The sequence below is a fragment of the Zalophus californianus genome, chromosome X, assembly GCF_009762305.2.
Source record: "Zalophus californianus isolate mZalCal1 chromosome X, mZalCal1.pri.v2, whole genome shotgun sequence".
NCBI lineage: Eukaryota > Metazoa > Chordata > Mammalia > Carnivora > Otariidae > Zalophus > Zalophus californianus.
In genome coordinates, this window is record NC_045612.1 from 21,135,535 (window position 1) to 21,154,950 (window position 19,416).

The 19,416-nt window shown below is 44.2% G+C and overlaps 1 protein-coding gene across 1 annotated transcript; it reads right to left on the bottom strand.

Annotated features, from left to right (window-relative positions):
• Nucleotides 1-534: 534 nt before the first annotated feature.
• Nucleotides 535-19,415, bottom strand: UTP14A (UTP14A small subunit processome component). Its single transcript, XM_027609240.1, has 15 exons — nucleotides 19,283-19,415; nucleotides 18,147-18,222; nucleotides 16,847-16,917; nucleotides 15,825-15,889; nucleotides 14,267-14,409; nucleotides 13,815-13,970; nucleotides 8,813-8,932; nucleotides 8,620-8,714; nucleotides 7,901-8,024; nucleotides 7,740-7,817; nucleotides 6,667-7,054; nucleotides 4,333-4,739; nucleotides 3,369-3,562; nucleotides 3,144-3,243; nucleotides 535-971 (listed from the first exon to the last, which is right to left on the bottom strand). The coding sequence occupies exons 1-15, from the start codon at nucleotides 19,306-19,308 to the stop codon at nucleotides 699-701; spliced, it is 2,316 nt and encodes a 771-aa protein (XP_027465041.1). The 5' UTR covers nucleotides 19,309-19,415; the 3' UTR covers nucleotides 535-698.
• Nucleotide 19,416: the final 1 nt, after the last annotated feature.

Here is a 19,416-nt window from a genome sequence, read left to right on the forward strand (position 1 = left end):
CCCCGCATCAGGCTCCCTGCTGGGCAGGGGGCCTGCTTCTCCCTCTCCCTCTGCCACTCCCACTGCTTGTGCTCTCCTGCTGTCAAATAAATAAAATCTAAAAAAAAACAAAAAAAACAAAACGAGAAAAGAAGTGCCAACTACTCTAGACAGCAACCCCTGCGAGCTCGGAGTCTCACAGGCGAGAACAACAGTAGTGGCTGGACTAAAGCTAACGCCAGCTTCAGCACCATCCCAAAACCAGCCGAGGGCACAATCCGATTGCATGGTTCGTGCATGCTGTTTTTAGGTTCAGAGGTTAAGAGTATACAGTATTTAGTCATTATCCCTGACTCTTCGAGTGTGTCCTAGGGGATCATGTCTGATATGTATTTAAGATCATAGGCTCTGGTAACTCCTCTCTACTTTAATTTAGGACTAACTGCATAATCCTTGGTGAGAAAGTGAGGTTTCTCTGACAAGTGTGACTAGAGAAATGCCATGGGGAGCACCCAAAGGTGTCCTGACTTGTGACAACATAACATACATTCCAGTTAAATAGATAAAAATGCATTTATTTCTAAAATGTGGCTTAACTACACTCACAGTGTGCTAAGCCAGTCTGGGAATTGATCCTGCAGCTCAGAGTCAAACTTGGCCAACGGAGGAGCAGTTGGGGCTCCTAGTTCTGAGCACCAAGATGTCACTCCTGCAGCAACTCAATCTACAGAGTTTTTCTTCAGGTGTTTTTTGTGGCGTATGGAGAGTTGTTTTGGATTCCTCTGTACGACAGAGAGGTCCGACCTGGAGGAAGACCGGTAGCCCACATCCTCTGCTTTTATAGGCTTAATGATGTGACCTGGCTTGGTGACAACCTTTGGCGTAGTCAGCTTTTGGAAGGCCCTCTGCGTGTTCCACGTAGATCCTATAGGGGTCTGGATGGTCCTTTCAAATTGCCGATGGTGCGTGAATGGATATGGAAGCACCCGCACCTGGAAAGGAGAGTGACTTGTCACAAGCCAGGCCTGGGGTGTAGTTGGTAAACTCGAATGGCAACTGGTCGGTAGTTTAGTGCCCAGGCCACAGTTCTATGTGGCTGCAGTGAGTGAAGCTACTGAGACATCAAGGCATCCCAAATGCCCCTGTCTAACCTTAGAAGTTCCAATCTGCTTGAGGACATCTGGGAGTGGAGGGGACTAATTGGGATTAGACACCCCGCTGGCTTACCCAACAACTGGAATTGAAATATACGATACTGTGACAAGACACATCTGGGCATTTGTGGGACCCTATGAATGCTGTGACCCTCCTACCCTCTTTGAGCTCTTAATCCCTTGCTTTCTTCTCGAGACACAGGATTAACGTTTTAAAGAACCCAGAGGTTGACCATGAATCCTGAACTACACCAGGCTGTGATGCTTAGTTAGCTTCATCCTTTTTGGCATCACAGAATGTCAGAGCTGGAAGGCCCTACATAATGGCAAAGGTCATCTCCCTTGGCCTCAGAATCCAGCGTAGAGAGGGGAAGTGATTTACCCAAGTAAATTATGAGCAGTGAGGGAGAACGGAACCTAGGGTTCCTTTCCTTGTCTAGTACTCTTCTCCACTCCAAACAGTGCTACCTTTGGACATTTAAATAACAATCTTTAAACACTTCCCTTGAAGGCCAAAGAAGAGGGGGAAAAAATGTAAGCAGAAAAATCAGGAAGTTATAATCAGTAGTCTTTGGCGATATTCAGTGGAACACTTGAGAAGCTGATACTGCTGAGTGGTCCTGGTGGTAGTGAAGGACACAGATTTTAAGTTAAGGGAATGTCTTGTCTTAGTAGGGTTGCTGCCTAGATCTGTGCATGTCACGTAAAGAGAAAAAAAAAACACCTGGGCAAAATATTCAGCCTTGGGAGGCTTTTCTTTTTTCCTTCAGCTTGAAGCACACTTTATTCTACTGCATGCTGGGACCTGCAGTCTATAGCTTATGAGGAAAATCAGGGAGATTCTTGGAAAATGTCAGTTTACTGTGACTGTATTTTTTTTTTTTAAAGGCAAGACTCCTGATTTTACTGAAGTCCACACTGCTCTTCCTGTCCTGGTGAAGCACCCTTTTAACCCTTTTCTCTCTCTCTTTTATCCTATAACTGCCTGATCATTGCCTCTTTTGTGGTTATAGATCTGCAACTGGGATTACAATTCAATTTCCGCAGGGATTGGTTCACAAAATAAGAGCAGTAGAGTATTACTGAAATGATCATTTCTTCTCTTTTGTACCTATTACATAGTTCCCCCTCTTTTTCAGAAGAAAAACTACAACTCATTTCAATATTATACTGGCTGGGGACAGGTCTCAGGGTCACAGAGTTTCAGAATTGAAGGGAACATAAAAGTCATCGAGTCCAGTCTCATTCCTGAGTCCCCTCTACACACACTCATATCCCCAGGGCAACCCATTCTCCCTGTGCAGCAGGGGAAAGTTTTTCTTTCTGCCTTTTTTTCCCTAAAGTGGGCTCCACACCCAGTGTGGGGCTTGAACTCATGACCCTGAGATCAAGAGCCGCCTGGCTCTATCGACTGAGCCAGCCAGGTGCCCCAGAAAGTTTCTCCTCGAACTGAACTCCCTCCCTGCTTTTCCCTTAACTGCTACTTTATGTGACTGCACTCCACATGACAGCCTTCAATATACTTGAAGACCATGATCATGCTCCAGTTTGCTTCTCTCTTGGGTAAATATCCCTGGCTTGTCATTGGACACAATTTTAATTCCACTGGCTGTCTTGAATGAGTACCGGTTTGTCTTCATTTTTCTTAAGATGCAGCTCAAACCTATGGCCTCTCAACATTATCTCGACTACAAACACAAGCCTGAGGAACGGTAATTCTTAGCTTGGTGAGACCTGTCTGCATTGGAATTATCTGGGGTGCCAGCTGAAAATGCAAATTTGGGGGCTTCACCATTGTTGCCAAGATTTTCCTTTAAGCCTCAACCTCTTCCTAGTCAGAAATTAAAACACCAGAATTGATCTGGAATTATTCATCTCAGAGCCAGTCAGTGATAAAGAGAACAGCTTTGATTCTGTGGTCAAGATCACACATCCCTCTTGACCACAGAGCACTAGAATATTCCTTTTAAGCAAGAGAGCTAGGCAGCAAGGGGTTTCCCTCTCCCTCACCTGATGAGCTGCTGCATGGACATTTCGCTTCTCATTGATAATCACATGTGGCAAGTTCTTGTCTTTTCTTGGAGGACCCTCAGGGGTTTTAATGAGAAACCTGGAAAGCAGAACGGCAGGACGTCTAAGAGCATTAAGGACTCAGTCAAAAGGGCAGGGAGGAGGCACGAGGGTGAAGTGGGAGAACCTGGTGCACTTCTGACAGGCTTTCTTCCCTGTTCTTACCGGCGTCTCTTCTTGGCACTGGGCTTTAGGCCCATACCACCCCACTCGCCCCAGCCAGGCAGAGTCAGGTCCACGTCCTTTGGCTTACTCGCCTCCACAGCTTCCCTCTTCTCTTTCAAGAAGTCTCTGATGACATCATCCCCGGCAAAAGCTTCCTTTATCATCTGCTTTTGATCTCTCTCCTCTTCATCTTCCTGGGAAGAAACAAGAGTGAGAGCTACAGCTTGCCTTAAGAGCCGTGGGAGAGCCGTGGTGGTTCGGGGCAAGAACGCTTGAATTTTGGGTTGTGACATTTTAGCGCCCCCTAGGGGGAAAGCGCTGAACAATTATGGTCTTGCAATCTAAAGGGATCGGTAGGCAATCCTGCTCTAATTTTCTTCTCTCTAGGGTAAATATCCCTAACTCCTTATCATATGACACAACTTTAAACTTTCAGTAAGGAAGCTGCAGCGTGGAGGAAGGAATGGCCTGTGTTAGGAGGAGGAGCTCCAAGCGGCCTGGCCAGAGCGTGGGTGTCCTCCAGCTTACGTCCCTGAAAAGACAGGTGCTAGGGCTCCTCACTCGAGCAGTTTCAATTATTTAGGCAGTCTTGGGACATTTCAGATCACAGTGAATAGAGTCTAACCTTGGCAATAGCTCAATGACTCACCTTTGAGTTGTCCTGCCTGGGATCTGGTCAGAGCTTTGAATGCCTCCTTTCCTCTGAGGGCAGTTTTAGAATCGCCCCAGGGAGGGTTTGGTGGCTCAGCATTTAAGATGTGGGAGTCTGGGCAGCACTCACATAGTGGCGTCTACAGAACGGTCACCAGGACCAGCCTGGCCCCTTACTGTTCTGGGCCTTTCAACTACTGATATGTGCCCCCAGCACAACAAAACTTCACTGATTCTACTCTCCATGCAAGAAGGACACTTTCTGCACCAGCTCTGATCCCCCACAATGGCCCACACCCCTGGCTCTGCTCACCAACTCCTCTACTGTCATGGGAACTGCCAAAGACTTCACAGAAGGAGATTTTGTGGTCAGGAGGTTCTGTAGATCAATCATTTGCTCCTTCCTTTTCTTTTCCTTGGGAGCACCAGGCTGATTATCTGGGTTCCTCTCCGACTGCTGCCCTTCCCCCACAGGCCTGGGAACCTCTTTATTTTGAAAACATCCTTCTTTGCCCAGCTCTTCTAGCTCCTCCACGGTGTGTGCTCTCTCTGGCCTCTGCAGCAACAGGGGCTCCTCTTCTGCCTCGGTAGGTTCTTCTCTCTGGACTGCCAGAACTGTCCTCGCGGAACTCACGTTCTGCTTTCCAGACTGCTGGTTTTCCTGGCTGAGTTTCTGAGATAGTGCCCTCAGTTCAGACAGCACCTCCTGGCTGCTGGAATCTGGGGAAAGAAAGGAAAGCGGTCAGAAAAGGAGTCTGGAAGTTGCCTTGCCAAGGAGCATTTACTGAGCACACTCAACAACGAGCATTTAGGGGCTCCCATTCATGGGGCTCGGCACCACAGGGAAAAGAGGATTCCCTTCGATAGATCTCTTGGAGAGTTCACTATCATTGCCTATCAAGTAGCATGCAATAGAGTTTAGTAGTTAAAAGCAGCATGTTGGGAAGCAGATGTCCTGGGTCCCGGTCCCAGCTATGTCAGTGACTCACGGCCTAACTGGAACTGTGGCTTAATTTCCCCCTGCAGTAAACCCCGCTTGGAGAGATGGCCCCAAGTCCCAAATTAAAAAAAAAAAAAAAAAGCCGTTTTAACAGGTAGCCTCTGAATGCAACGTCACTGTAACTTATTATTTGTAATTCATAAAAATGTGATTTACCATTTGTAATTTATGCTGTCATTTCCTCTCTGTCCCAACCAAATCCAGCACTGTTTTATCTGAAAGCAGCATTTCATAATCTGCTGTGGCCAAGTCAGGTTGCCTGGCATTTTCCAGTCATCGGCAACATCTGAGCAAATACCACTAGGCTTTGAGAGCCCTGAGGGAAATATGGCAGTGACACACTTCTAAACTCTTCTTTGTTTGACTCGAGTTGCCTCCATTCCCAAGTTTATCCATCCTGCTCCCTAGCTTTGGCTTGAAGCCTCTGAGAAGCTACTTAAATCTGCCCTTTGGACACATGTATGTTTTTTCCACAAGGATCAAGGTCCTTGGCTCATTTTATTTGGGGTCCACAACTTCCCACTATTTTAGGATGCTATTTGCCTGAAGACTTGGGAACATTCTATTAATTTTTCATCCAAGGAAATCCAAATCCACCTTTCATACCATACAACCAACTGCTCTATACATTTAGCAAGAGGATCAGCTTTTGAGGAAGCTTAGGACCATACGGCTGGTGTCCTGGGGTTGTATAAAGACTGCCCCCATGATCTTGGCCTGCAGTGCTGCTTTCCAAAGGCCTCTTGGAAGTGACTGCTTGTAACTATTAATCCCAGAACTCTCCAGCTGAGAACCCTAAGTAAAGATCCTATGATACATTCTAAATGACAGCTCTTTCAAAATATTGTTTTTCATGGAAAAACAGATTCTTTCCATCATCTGAATGCATGATTTTTATAGGAAATAAAATCAGACCCAAGAATCTGCCCAGATAGCCAAGTGATTTCTAAATGTAGTTTCCTGAGCAGACTTTCTCCCCAGAATGGGAGCTTTCTGACCTGTCTCAAGGGTGCTAAGTCTGTTAATATGAAATCTCTTGAAAATAACAGAAAATATAATACACAAATCGAGTCTGAGCATGGGGTGAAAATTCTAATTTGCCATGTAGCCTGTGGAGTCCTTCATTCCTGCCAAGAAAGTCTTATCCCACATTCGCACATATCAACCGACATCATGAAGTGCTAAAAATGCCACTCCTACTTTACAAACAAAACCGGAAACTGCAGCAGTAATTCAAAGAAATTTCATAATGCCTCAAAATCCACCTGTGTCTGTGGGTACAAACAGCCTTTCGGACTTGCTGTGCTACCACACGCAGCTGGGTCTGGTTTGTGGGCACCAGTCATGTTAGCTCCTGCCCTTACTTCAAGGATGGAGAGGTTCTGTCTCTGATGACCAGAGGCCCTCAAGAGCAGAAAACATATCTGAATACACCTTGTACGGCCATGCAGATGACTGTGTATTAAATGCCTTTGAAGAAAAACGGTTATTATGAATCTGTCTTCTCTTCAGGGACCCATGGCATTCTCTGGAAAGTCCCTAGAGCCGAATCACTCGGCAGCCTGTGTACATGGGCAGTTTGCCTCTCTCGGTCCGTTCACAGCATTAGCACTGGGCAGCTCTCCAGTCCAGTCCACCACAACTCACCTTTTGGCTCTTGCCTGCTCACCAGCTCGGCTTCCTGGCTGAGCCCAGACTTTTTCCGAAGTGATCGCCTTTCCTCAAATTCATTCAACAAAATTTCTTCCTCTGCCCCTGGCCTGTCTTCTTCCTCATTCTCAGAAGCCTCGTGGGCCACAGGCTCCGGAAGTTGCTCAGGGTCCTGGACTTTAATCTCTTTTGTGCCTCTGGAGTGATTCCTGAGCATCCACGGGTTCGGTCCATTGGCATCCATCTGGATCTCATTCACTGCATCAGGGACAAGTTCACCCTCTTCCTCCGCACCTTCCTCTTCTTCCTCACTGTCGGAGGCTGCCTGGAGCTTCTGCGTCAGTTCTTTGTTCCTGGCCAATTGTTCCTGCATAGCCTGGCGAGCCTGGAGTTAGGAGTCACAGCACGAGCGCCTTGTCATTAGTGACTGCAATGACACCTTTCCTGGCTCATTTTGTAAAGCTGCCTCCTCTCAATTTGACTTAAGTATTTCTTACCGGTGCCTACTGTTTAAACTGCACATATACCACTGTGTTAACGGCTACGGAATAAAATGGGATACAAATTCTTTGTCCTCAAGGAAATCAACACATGAAACAAGGTTAAAAAAAAAAAAGGCTCCTCTCCCCTTTATCTTATTTTATTTTTTTAAAGATTCTATCTATTCATCTGACAGAGACACGGCGAGAGCGGGAACACAAGCAGGGGGAGTGGGAGAGGGAGAAGCAGACTCCCCACGGAGCAGGGAGCCCGATGTGGGACTCGATCCCAGGACCCCGGAATCATGACCTGAGCTGAAGGCAGATGCTTAACGACTGAGCCACCCAGGCGCCCCTCCCCTTTAACTGGACTTGCCTTCAATGCTGTTTCCCTTTCATCTCTCCTTTTCCACCTTGTTCCTGGTTCTTTTCCTCTCTGCCTTAGAGATTTTCTGATGCCTTTTTAGAATCCTGGTTTTCCATTCTTCCTCAGGGCTCTTCCCCAACTCTGCTTCTGCTAGCATCCTTATGGACTGATTTTCCTTTCTGTCCTCCAATTCCATCTCTTCTCTCACCCCGATGATCTCTTACCTCCAGGTCATATTTGGCCATAATTGCCTTTGACTTGGCCCATTTCCCACTGTTCTGGTGCTTAAGGCTCATTCGCTCCTGGAAAGAAAGGGCAGAGTGAGATCCTTACCACTTTCTGGGGGAAAGCCGGTTCAAGGGGTGGGGGCAAGAGGCAGCCTCACCATCATTCTGGCCTTTTCGATTTTTTCCAGTTCTTCCAATGCTGCAGTAGGATTGACTTTTTGCAGCTTCTCAAACTCTTTGAGGGCTTTCCTGACCCTTCCTTTTTTTAGAACCTTGTGATACCTACAGGGTGAGAGGGCAGAGATTTAGCTGAAACACTGATGCCACACACAAAAGTGTCCCCGCTCCCCAAGGGGTTTCCCTATGCAGGGGCTAGAAAGGACATCACAGAGCTGGCTGACTATAGGGAACCAGTTTGGGACCTGAGAGGACTGGCAAGCCTCTCCGTCCCTGCAGCCCCCAGGGGCACACCTCTGCAGAGCAAAGAGTCCCCTCTGCTTCTAGAGCGCAAGGCAAGAGTAGAAGTTCCAAAGAGGCAAAAAGGCAGGAAGGAAGCCCTACTGGCCTCAACAGCTGTAGAATTCAGAGCTCATTCTGCAGAACCACTCCGTGATGTCCTGGAAGGGAGAGAAAGTAATTGAACAGTCCTCTTTTTAGCAAAACCAAGATCGAAAGCCAAAGCCAGAGGAGAGGGCACTACCGAAGCAGGCAAAACTATGAGGTTGGACTGAGAAAAAAAAATGCTAGTCACTCCTATTTGGGACCTCTTCCACATGACCCCAGTTGCTATGTCAAAGGCTCTTTCCTATGGACTCATGATTAGCCACATCACTTTCTTCCAGGGCACCCACAGCCACTTCAATAGGGGCCTCCTTACTTTTTGCTCTTGATTTTCTTTTCTCTTCGAGCCCTGGCCTCATAGTAGGACTGCAGTGCCCGGGCCCTCTGAAGCTCTGCTCGGTGCATCTTAGCCTACAATGAATGACATTCACAGTGACTCCTGGGCTTGAGGGCAAATACTGGGAGGAACAGAGCAAGTCTGGATGTATCAAAGGGCCTGTTACACTTACCTCTTCCAGGCTCATGGCTTTGAGAGAGGCCTTTTCCACTGGAGTCAGTAAAGGGTCCGTCACTGGCTGCTTGTTCTTATGGAGGAGGTTAAAAACTTCCTGCTCCAGGGGAGTTCTTGCCTTAAGGAGGTAACAGAACATTCTAAGTCTTAAGCCATGCTCCTGGTGTCCCTGTTTATAATCCTATGACCATCTACTTTATAATACTATAATGGGAATCACAAACTGGAAAAGATTGGCTGTTACAGTAAGAGAAAGGGTTCCAGTCTCGCTGTTCAGCGGTGTAGATAAAACCTCATTTTCTTCCGAGTTAAGACAACTTCAGCAAGGGGATTCTAAAGCTACTCTCTAATATTACTGAGGGGATCACTCTGTTCAGATTACCAAAATATGTAAAACAGAATACCATTCTCTTAAATATCAAAGCAGGATGCCCTTAAGGTAAATGCTGGCAGGACAGAGAGACAGCAGTACCAAACTGTCAGTTCTGATAGTGGCAAAACAAAATGGCCCCTGTATTATGTATATTTGAAGTACGTATGCGTATTATTGTAAGTTAGGAACTGAAGACTTGGGCGAACCTGGCTGGCTCAGTCGGTTAAGCTTCTGCCTTTGGCTCAGGTCATGATCTCAGGGTCCTGGGATCAAGCCCCACGTCAGGCTCCCTGCTCTGCGGGGAGTCTGCTTCTCCCTCTGCCCTACCCCTGCTCATGCTCACTCTCGCTATCTCTTGCTCTTAAATAAATAAATATTAAAAAAAAAAGGAATTTAAGACTCTTATAAGCCTCCTTTAAAGAATATTTCTGGAAGAAAGGGGGAGGTTAGGTCTTAGCTTCCTGACAGTTCAAATTTAACTCTAGTCATTTTTTTAAAAGGTATTTTCTCAATCCTTTTTTTTTTAAAGATTTATTTTATTTATCTGTCAGAGAGACAGTGAGAGAGAGAGCACAAGCAGAGGGAGCGGCAGGCAGAGGGAAAAGCAGGCTCCCTGCTGAACAAGGAGCCTGATGTGGGACTTGATCCCAGGACCCTGGGATCGTGACCTGAGCTGAAGGCAGACGCTTAACTGACTGAGCCACCCAGGCGTCCTAACTCTAGTCATTTTCTAATTTTGGTTCCCATCCCTTAGTTTCCATTAACTTTGCATGCTACGTAGTCTATATATATGAAATGAATGGACTGAACCAGTTACTTCACATGTCAACAAAAGACGTGGTTTACTGCTTGACTGATACTGTGTAGATGGTTAAAATAATCAGGCTGATCATGCCATGGTCCACTTTGGCAAGGCACAAAGATAGCCCTAGGCAACAGAGCCAGTTTCAAACCTCACACGTGTATTACATGAGGTTTTCTTCAACAGCCATATACATCATGGTGGGTATTAAACTTACAAATATCTGGAAAAATGCATAAACACAGATCACCACATGTTACACGGCGCTATTGATTTAACCATAAACCTATTCTACTGAATGGTAAAGGTGCATGTTTTTCCATTTTTAGTCTTTGCAGTAGTGATCAATCACAGGCTACAAAATGATTTATATTACAATGTTGTAATCTACCTCCAATTCAATTTACAAACATTTATTGATTGCAGCTACATTCCAGGCACTTATGCAGGGTGCTAGGAATACACAATTGATTAAGATTGTTCCTGTCCTCATAGAGCTCAGAGCCTTTCAGAGGGAAGAGACACAGGTACCACTGGCAACATAATGGGTCACATATTAGTCCATAGGAGCGATCACAAAGGAAGTGAACAATAATTTTGATTAGGGGGTGGGTTACGCTTGGGGAAGGACTTTTTGAATTAGGCTTTGAGGCATTAAGTACAATTCTGTAAGGGCGGGGGGGGATGGAGATGAGTGTAAATAAAAACACATATATGGAGAGATGTAAGGGAAAATGTTTTGTCCAGAGTAGCTAAAACACGAGGCACTTCTGTCTTGTTCTATAAGTAAAGAGCCTTTTGAAGGATTTTAAGCAGGAGACACTCAGTTTTGTGTTTTGGAAAGAAAATCCTGGCGCTCATGTAAGGGTTTATATGTAAAGTGCCAAATGACAGGTGAAAATGAGAAGAGGAACCAGGGATCTGAGAGCTATTACGAAGAAAATTTATAGGAGTAGCTCACTGTGTGGGCTGGGGAGGGGTGGCAGTTAAGGGGAGAGGAGCGGGAGAAGGGGGAAGAAGAATCAGATGGCTGAGGTTTCCAACCTAAGGGACCAGGGTAGGGAGCTATGCTGTTGACTCGGTTACAGAATGAAGGAAAATGCCAAGCTTACTTTGTTGTGTGTGAAGTTTAAGTTGCATATGGGAGATCCAGGCGAGGCCTACTGGTCATATGGAATATGGGACTGGAGTTCAGAAGAAGGCATCTAGAGTTCTAGAGTGATCTGTAGTATATATGGGTGATAGCCAAAAGCCATGGAATTTACAGAACAATAATAAAAAGAACTAAGGAAAAGTCAGATAGATTACAAAAAAAACAAAACAAAACCGGACTATGGCATCACAGAAGCTAAGGGAGGAGAGGTGTTTTTTTTTGTTTTTTTTTTTTTTTACCAAAGTGATGTGTTAGTAGCGTCCAATAGGCTGAAGCCTCAGAGGGCCTGGGATTTGGCGATTCAGAGGCCTCTCACTAATACCGTTTGAGAGAAGATTCAGTAGGGTAGTAGGGAAAGAAGGTACAGAGGTAGCAGTGGAGACAGCTCTTCCCAAAGCACATTCCTCATCAACTAACAAGATTTACTTTATTTTTTAAGGTTTAAAATTAAATTTATTTGCTTTTCGCTTTTCGTTGTCTGGGTTAGAGTAAGTCAAAGAGGTTTCTTTACTGTCTTCTCATTTTAAACACTAGTATGTTATGAACTGCCAATTTCCAGCAGGGGCACACAACATTTTCTAGCAATGGAACCCCACCTTTTTGAGGGCATATTGAGAAACTAGGGTTTTGAGGAGAACACCCTGGGTAACGCTAGTGTAGGCTGCTAGGGGCTGGGAAGGTACCTTATATCATTTCTAGCACTTTGCAGTTTACAAATGCTTTCTCATGCATTATCCCACTTAAATCTTCTTGGAATGAAATGGAATTTTAGGAAGCTGGGCCAAAACTATAGTGCAGACTTTTTGGATTCTTAATCTCTGGAGTCCTTGGTACTTTGCATTCTGTTATAAGAAGAGAACTCAGTTGCTAACCAGAAATCACACCCTGACCTAAGCATTTCTTTACTGCTCTGTACTATCCTGGCCTCATTTCTCAAAAATGAATCTTAGAGGGCACCTGGGTGGCTCAGTTGGTTAAGCGTCCCAAGGTCCTGGGATCGAGTCCCACATTGGGCTCCCTGCTCAGTGGGGAGTCTGCTTCTCCCTCTGCCCATACCCCTGCCCATACCCCTGCTCATGTGCATGCACACGTGTTCTCTCACCCCCTCTCTCTCGCAAAAATAAATAAATGAAATCTTTAAAAAAATGAATCTTAGAATAAATGGTACAGTAGATTCATGTATAACATTTGGTGGGGGGGGGCTCCACTCTGTCTTGCACAGTGGTTCCTGGAGAGCAAAGGTTGTACCATTCTTAATGTAACCTACTCCTCCACCATCTCATGTTTAATAACTAGGCATTTTCCAGCTATATCCAAGCTGACACTGTCATTTGATTAAAAAAACGAGGTAAACACAAATATAACAATGAAACTCTTAGGTTAACAACAACAAAAAAAACTGACAAAAATGGTTATTTCCGAGTGAGTATGGGGGTAAAAATGAGCAGATGGGGGACAGGGGTGGGGTCAGACTTTTCACAATGTATCTTCTATACTTTTTATTTTTGAATCCTACAACGTGTATTACCTCTTAATTTTTTTTCCTAAAGTCTCCCTTCCATCCTGCAGCCACACTTTAAACCTGATCTCTTTTTCATGTGGAAAAGGAAGCATCCTAGAAAGAGAATGGTAGGGACTTCAACAATAACATCCGAAACAGAGCGTATCCCCGTAATAAGCAATGGCTTGCTCAATGTCTAGCTATGGCAGCAAGCCATGTTTACTTTGATTAGTGTTAATTAGCTCAACTTCCTGACAAATAGAACACTATTATTTCTGGATTTTTAGGAAGCAGAGAAGAAGCATGAAGAGGGCATCTATCCATAGTTTGGGCACTGCTGTTTTTCATCATTCCTACTTAAGACAGAATATCCCATTACAAACTCCATAAGCAATGGCGTATTGGAAAAGGAAGTCTAATTGTTCAGAAGTTGTTCACAGACTAAAAATTGAGACTTTGGGGACGAACATAGGATTACCAACACAGACATAACTACCCTTCCACCCCCAGTCTCATCATTTCATAAAAGAAAAGCTATTTCAACGCTATTAAAATGGAAAGCATAGCCTCACAGTAAAGAAGAGCTGGTTAACCTTATATCCGCCATACTCACAATTATCTTTTTTAGTTCAGATGAACACAAAATTTGCCAGGGATTAGTGTCTGGACAACCCAGCTCTAAGATAACTTTTTTATTTTCTGCAGCTCGGAGTCATAATGAGTTACTTGCTAAACTTCTAGTCATGACTCATGATACGTTATTTGTTAATGTGGTAGTCCTTTACAAGCAAACTGGTTCTACTGCTCAGATGTCATCCTACTACGGCTCAGTAATGCTGCGGAGTTCCTGATTTTCCCCAGATCAGAATGCAGCTTTAAAAGCTTTTTAAAAACTGGGGTATGAGAAAGAAAACAGGATTCTTTTCCCTCTCTACTGGCAAAGATGCTTTCACACAAAAACATGGACATAACCATGTGCTGTGTGCTTACAAGTGGGTGAAGGGCGACTACAGAGTGATTCTGGCTATTGCATGACTGACCATGAGTCTTGCTGCCCCCTCTCTCCCTTCCCTGACTGCTAAACTAAAGACTGCAGCCGGGGTCTTGGCTTATCAGGTCCAATCACATCAATCTCATTTGCCAAGGTGCAGTTTCCTGGTGTGGCACTCACCTTCCAGCCACTGAGCACATGTTCGATGGGAGCAAAGGCTGACTGCTCCTTCTTCAGGGGAAAAACCAGTTGCTCTGCTTGTCGGTTCTTCAGGACGATGGGATCCCATTTGGAGAGGGCTTGTGAGGTTTTATTGAATGCCACTTCTCTGTGGATCTGAAACAGGCAAGTACACGAAAGGAAAGAGCCACGAAATTAAGCACTGAATTCAAAGGACCAGCAGGGAATCAGGGGCCAATGTTTCCCAGCCCAAGAGTCAGTATGCTAGAGAGTAGCTCTTGCTTACTTCTCAGGATGCAGTCCTTTGGAGGTGCGTTTTAATCTTTTCCGTGGCAATCATAATTTCCCCCTCTCCCCATGTTCCAGGCTTCCCCCCACCTTCCCTTCCTACCCTATTTTTCCTTGTTAGTCCACTTTCTTCCCCTTAATAGACCACTTTCTCTATAACTCACCCGCTCAACCTCTTCTTTGTTAAGGGGTAACTCCACAGTCTTCTTTGATTTGACTCTATTCAGTTGCTTTTTCACAGCGGCCAATGAGGATGAAGTTTTAACAGGCCCAAGTAGATCTGAAAGGACTAGCTTTTCTCCTGATCCTGCAGAAAGGCCAAACTTTCTGGTCAGACTGAGAAGTGAGGCAAAAATCTCAATATAACATACGGAGACACCTCAGTAGAAAATGCTGGTAGACAGGCCAATGTGTAAGGAGGAAGCAGGAATAATTCTTACTTTAACTGCCATAGTGACACCATCGCTTTCCTACATTCCCAAATGTGTTGAAGGGTGGAAGAGAGGATAAAATTATTTATTTTAAAAAGTCATTTGCTTTTCTCTTGGTCTTTCTGCTTCTACTTTTGCCTCACTGCACTTCATTCTTCACACAGCAGCCAAAGTGATATTTTGAAACTGTAAATCACAGCATGTCAGGATCCTGCTGAAAATCCTCCAGTGGCTCCCCTTTATACTTGGAATCACATCATTCTAAAGGACACAGCCCAGCCAAACTAAAGCAGCCACTCAAGTCACTTTACTGCACCACCAGGTTTTAATCCTTATTATCTCCCCCTTGATCTTCCCTTAGAAGTTAGACTCCATGAAGCGTTTCTCCCTTCTTCATTGTAGCCCCAGCATCTAAACTGTCCTGAAACTGATACACAGTAGAAATATAAGTATTTGTTGAATGAATAAGCTTGAAGAATACACCATTACTTGTTCTGAGGGGTTATATTAGTGGTTACTAGAAGCCTGTAACTCATTGGAGCTACCTAAATTGTGAATATGGTGAAAAAAATATGGCATCTAGACTTCTTATCAGGTTAAAATCCCAACTCTGCAATTTATTAGATCATGTATTCGCATTAGGGACGATATCACTCACCCACTCAAGGGATGAAAATTGGTTCTGGAGGTGGGGGAGTGGTGAAAAAAAAAATCTCAAGATATTCCCAACTTCTGGTGTTCCTCCAAAGCTCAACTCTATCAAACAAAAATCTTATTCCGTGTTACCTGATTTCCTGGCTGTGGGGGTGGGAGTGGGGTGGGGGAGAGGCAATGAAAAAAAAAAAGTCTAAAAAGGCTTCTCAGGGAACAATTAAGAAAAGAGGTTGAGAAACATTGTACTAGGTAAAGGCCCTTGAGTAAGTAACTTGACTTCTCTGAGCTCCAGCAGATTATCTGCCTGTCCAAACTCAAAAGCACTGTAAGAATTGAAATAAAAAAAAAATCATGAATGTGATTAAGCTAGTGAGAGGCAGCTGCCTTCATTCATGTCCCTGTACCCTAGAAGTAGCTCAATGGTGGGAGACCTTGACTATGGTCTTTAAGGCTTTCTTCTAGAAATGGAAGAAACTCAAGGGCATCTGACTGTCTTTCTTCACCCACTCACAGGTAAGTATTTATGGTACGATCCATTAACCATATCAAAAACAGTTCCGGGGGGTGGGGGTGAAGTGACCATTATGCTTTTAACTCCATAAGCTCCACAAACAGATTGCGTCCTTTGTTAACTTACCTTCAGAAGTGACATTGAACTCTGACACCTTCAGACTAGCTTCAGATCTTTCAGCCAATTTCCTCCTGAAATTAGGCAAAGCAGAATATAGTACATTTCCCCACGTTTTGCTGGGGAAAGCACTTCTCTTTTCAAACAAAGCTTTGGTTTCAGGTATTTCTCTTCTAGAATCAGGTTTTGTCACAAAGAAACCAGGAAATCTGTTCCTAACCTGGACTTGGTTGTCTAACCATCTCTTAATGTAGACTCAGCCACTCAAAAACACAAGGCAGTATGAGGTAGGCACAGTGGAAAAGGTACTGGACTTGGATTCAAACATACCTAGATCTGAATCCTGGATCTGCCACTTATGAGCAGAATGACTTTGGGGCTAGTCAATTAACTTTTCTAACAGGGATAAGTAGTTCCTAGTCAATACTTCAAAAGACTATAATTATGGATTAAGAATTCAAATGCACAAAGGCCTAATACAATAATTGCTAAACAATTACATAATGCTTATCGTATGCTGGGCATTAGTTTAAGATCTTCACGCTTATTAACTCATTTAAATGTCATGATGACCCTCTGAGGTAGGTAATGTTATTAATCTTATTTTCTAGTTGAAGAAATTTAGGTGCAGACAGGATAAAAATTTGCCTGCACAGCGTGTCTCTAAAGTATGTGCTCTTAATGATGCTGACACTTGTGTTTTGTCTTAGGCACTCGATAAATGTTTTTTTAAGACTTTATTTATTTAAAGATTTTTATTTATTTATTTGAGAGAGAGAGAGAGAGCGTGCGGCAAGAGCACAGCGAGCAGGGGAGGAGTAGAGGGAGAGGGACAAGCAGACTCTGCGCTGAGTGCAGAGCCCAACTCAGGCTTGATCCCAGGACACTGAGATCATGACCTGAGCTGAAACTAAGAGTCAGATGCTCAAATGACTGAGCAAGCCAGGAGCCCCAGCACGCAATGTTAGTTGCAGATCTGTCTCATGGAATCAGCTATAATTATAAACTGTTCAAACGGATGGGAGTGTTACCTATTCTTTCCATCAAGGGAACTGATTGCTTCCAGAAGCTTTTTATGCTTTCTCTCTCCATCAATGTCCCCCTAGACACAGAAAAGGAAAAACCATCAGAACAATAAGGGAAAGGAAAAGACAGCATGGAAATCTCTTATTCTCAGTGGAGGATTGGGGAATCAGATGAGGTCTAGTGTGCAGGCATTCAAGCTCAAACAAAGAACTGCTTCAAGAGCCAAATTCCCTCATGATAAGGACCATAGTGCCAGTGATCTGTAGCTAATGTCATGCCTCTCTCTTAATCAGTCTTGAGAAGAAAAGTGCTATGAGAATATTTCTGTATAGAATATATAGCATGATCTGACACAGAAACATTCACATTAAAAAAAACACAAACTTTCAGTAGTTTTGTCAAGAGAATAAAGAGTTGAAATTCCTATAGCATTTGTTGGTGAGCCAGGTTAATTATGTATATGTATTTCAGTCGGACACAGTCCATTATTTATGATGGTTTGACTTACAATTTTTTGACTTTATGATGGTGAGAAAGTGACACGTTTAGTAGAAACTGTATTTTAAATGTGAATTTTGATCTTTTCCCAGGCTAGCACCATGGGATAGGATTCTTGTGATGCTGGGCAGTGGCAGTGAGCTACAGCTCCTGTCAACCACACAATCATCAGGGTAAATAACTGATACACTTAGAACCATTCTACACCCACACAACCATTCTGGTTTTTATTTTCAGTACAGTAGTCAATATATTACATGAGATATTCACCACTTTATTCTAAAATAGACATTGTGTTAGATGATTTTGCCCAACTGCAGGCTAATGTAAGTGTTCAGAGCAAGTTTAAGGTGGGCTAGGCTAAGCTATGATGTTCAGTAATTAGGGGCATTAAATGCATTTTCAATCTACAATATTTTCAATTTATGATGGGTTTATCAGATGTAATGCCATCTTAAATTGAGGAAGATTTGTAATTAAATACCTCTACAAAAATCCAAACTTGGGTAATAGGGAAATCATATAATGAAGACCATGTGTTTTGGTCTTATATACTCAACTATACTTAGGCAACTTGAAAACAGTGTACCTTATACAGTCTTCAAATTCCCATAGCACTTAATACAGTATCTTATACATGAAACACTAAATGACTATTTGTAATTTATTTGCAAGACCTGAAAAAAAATATAAACAATGTTGCCACCATTTTTCTGTCGAGGAATGTGCTGTCTGAGGAATGTGCTGTCTACGTAACTGTGAGGAAGAAGGGGAACCAGAGAAGGCAGTTTAGCAGTGGTCACCTACCTCATCTTCACTGGGGCTCAAGGGGTCGTCTTTGGACAAATCCTCTAGTTCTTCCTGTTGGCTTAAAGCCAGAAGGCTGTTAAAGGAGATAAAAGAGAAATATTATCAATTGAAATAACTTCTATTACAACAATCTCTAATAAAACATAACTTCGGTATTCAAGCACAGAATGGCCCTATCCCCTGGAAGAGGTACAAACCAAGCAATGAGGACACTTAAGAGATTTGTCAAGACATTAAATTCAGAATGAAGTCAGGCATCATCCCCATGGGGTGAGCAGTGGGTGGTGACACCCCTACAGAACTGCATAGAATGAAAAAGAGCTGACCCTCTTCAGTTATTGGCACTGAATTTTCCACTGACCTCTGGGAGGCTGTAAAAATGTTAGACTCTAGGTAAGGTGACAGAAGGCACTGTTGCTGGCCCTTGAGGCAAGGCAGTTTCACCATTAATATTTCTAAGCATCCTCCAAATGGAAGACACCTTTATAGGTGCAGCTTACTCAAAAGTGACATGTCGATCTCTTGTTCCCAGGAAGGGGGAAAGGGGGAATTGGACGAAAGCAGCTGAGTTAACAGTTTTTCCTGGGGCCTTCTCGGCAAAGTAGGTACTTAACTAAGGAGACTGGTACCCTGAACCAAGTTATAGGCTCTATTACCTAACAGTCTGTACCAATCTTTACAAGGCAACCATTATTAAACGGATTATATTTAGTACCCCTATCAGGGGGCGGGGATGAAACATCAGAGGAGAAAATGTCACGAATGACTCCAGTTAGCAAAGGTTTCCAAGATAAGGGGAATTTATAACGCAGGCACTCCCGACACCGAGAGTCGGAACGCGCCTGGGCAGCAGCAAAGGGAGTCACGTGATGAGGAAAGTGCAACAAATTAACTGGAAGAGAGGCCGCATCAGGACCGACAGGGATGAGGCTAAAAAGCTGGGGAGCGGAGGGAGTGAATTAAATTAAATCAGAAGGACTTTTCAAGGATGTTATCGCGGAAATTGTAATGAATGGTGAGGTCTTGGAAGAGGAACAACTGTCATCTGTTACAAGGCGGCTTCCACTCCTCAAAAGCCGGGGGACCCGGCCCCAACGACACCCAGACCCCCCGCTCCGGTCTTTATCCCTCACCTTTCCGCAGCCTGGACCACGTTCATCTCGGCAGCCTGTCTCTCACATGGGCCACGAGCGGAAGCTGAAAGGACAGCAATTTCCGTGCCGGCCGCAAAGCAATTTCTGCTTCCGCGAATCACGCGCTGCGTGTC

Coding starts and splice junctions, on each gene's coding strand:
- UTP14A (XM_027609240.1), bottom strand. CDS start 19,308: ATGAACGTGGTCCAGGCTGCGGAAAG. Junction 15,890..16,846: donor TCCCTTGATGGAAAGAATAG/GTAACACTCCCA, acceptor GCCTAATTTCAG/GAGGAAATTGGCTGAAAGAT. Junction 4,740..6,666: donor GAGCAGGCAAGAGCCAAAAG/GTGAGTTGTGGT, acceptor TTCTTTCCCCAG/ATTCCAGCAGCCAGGAGGTG.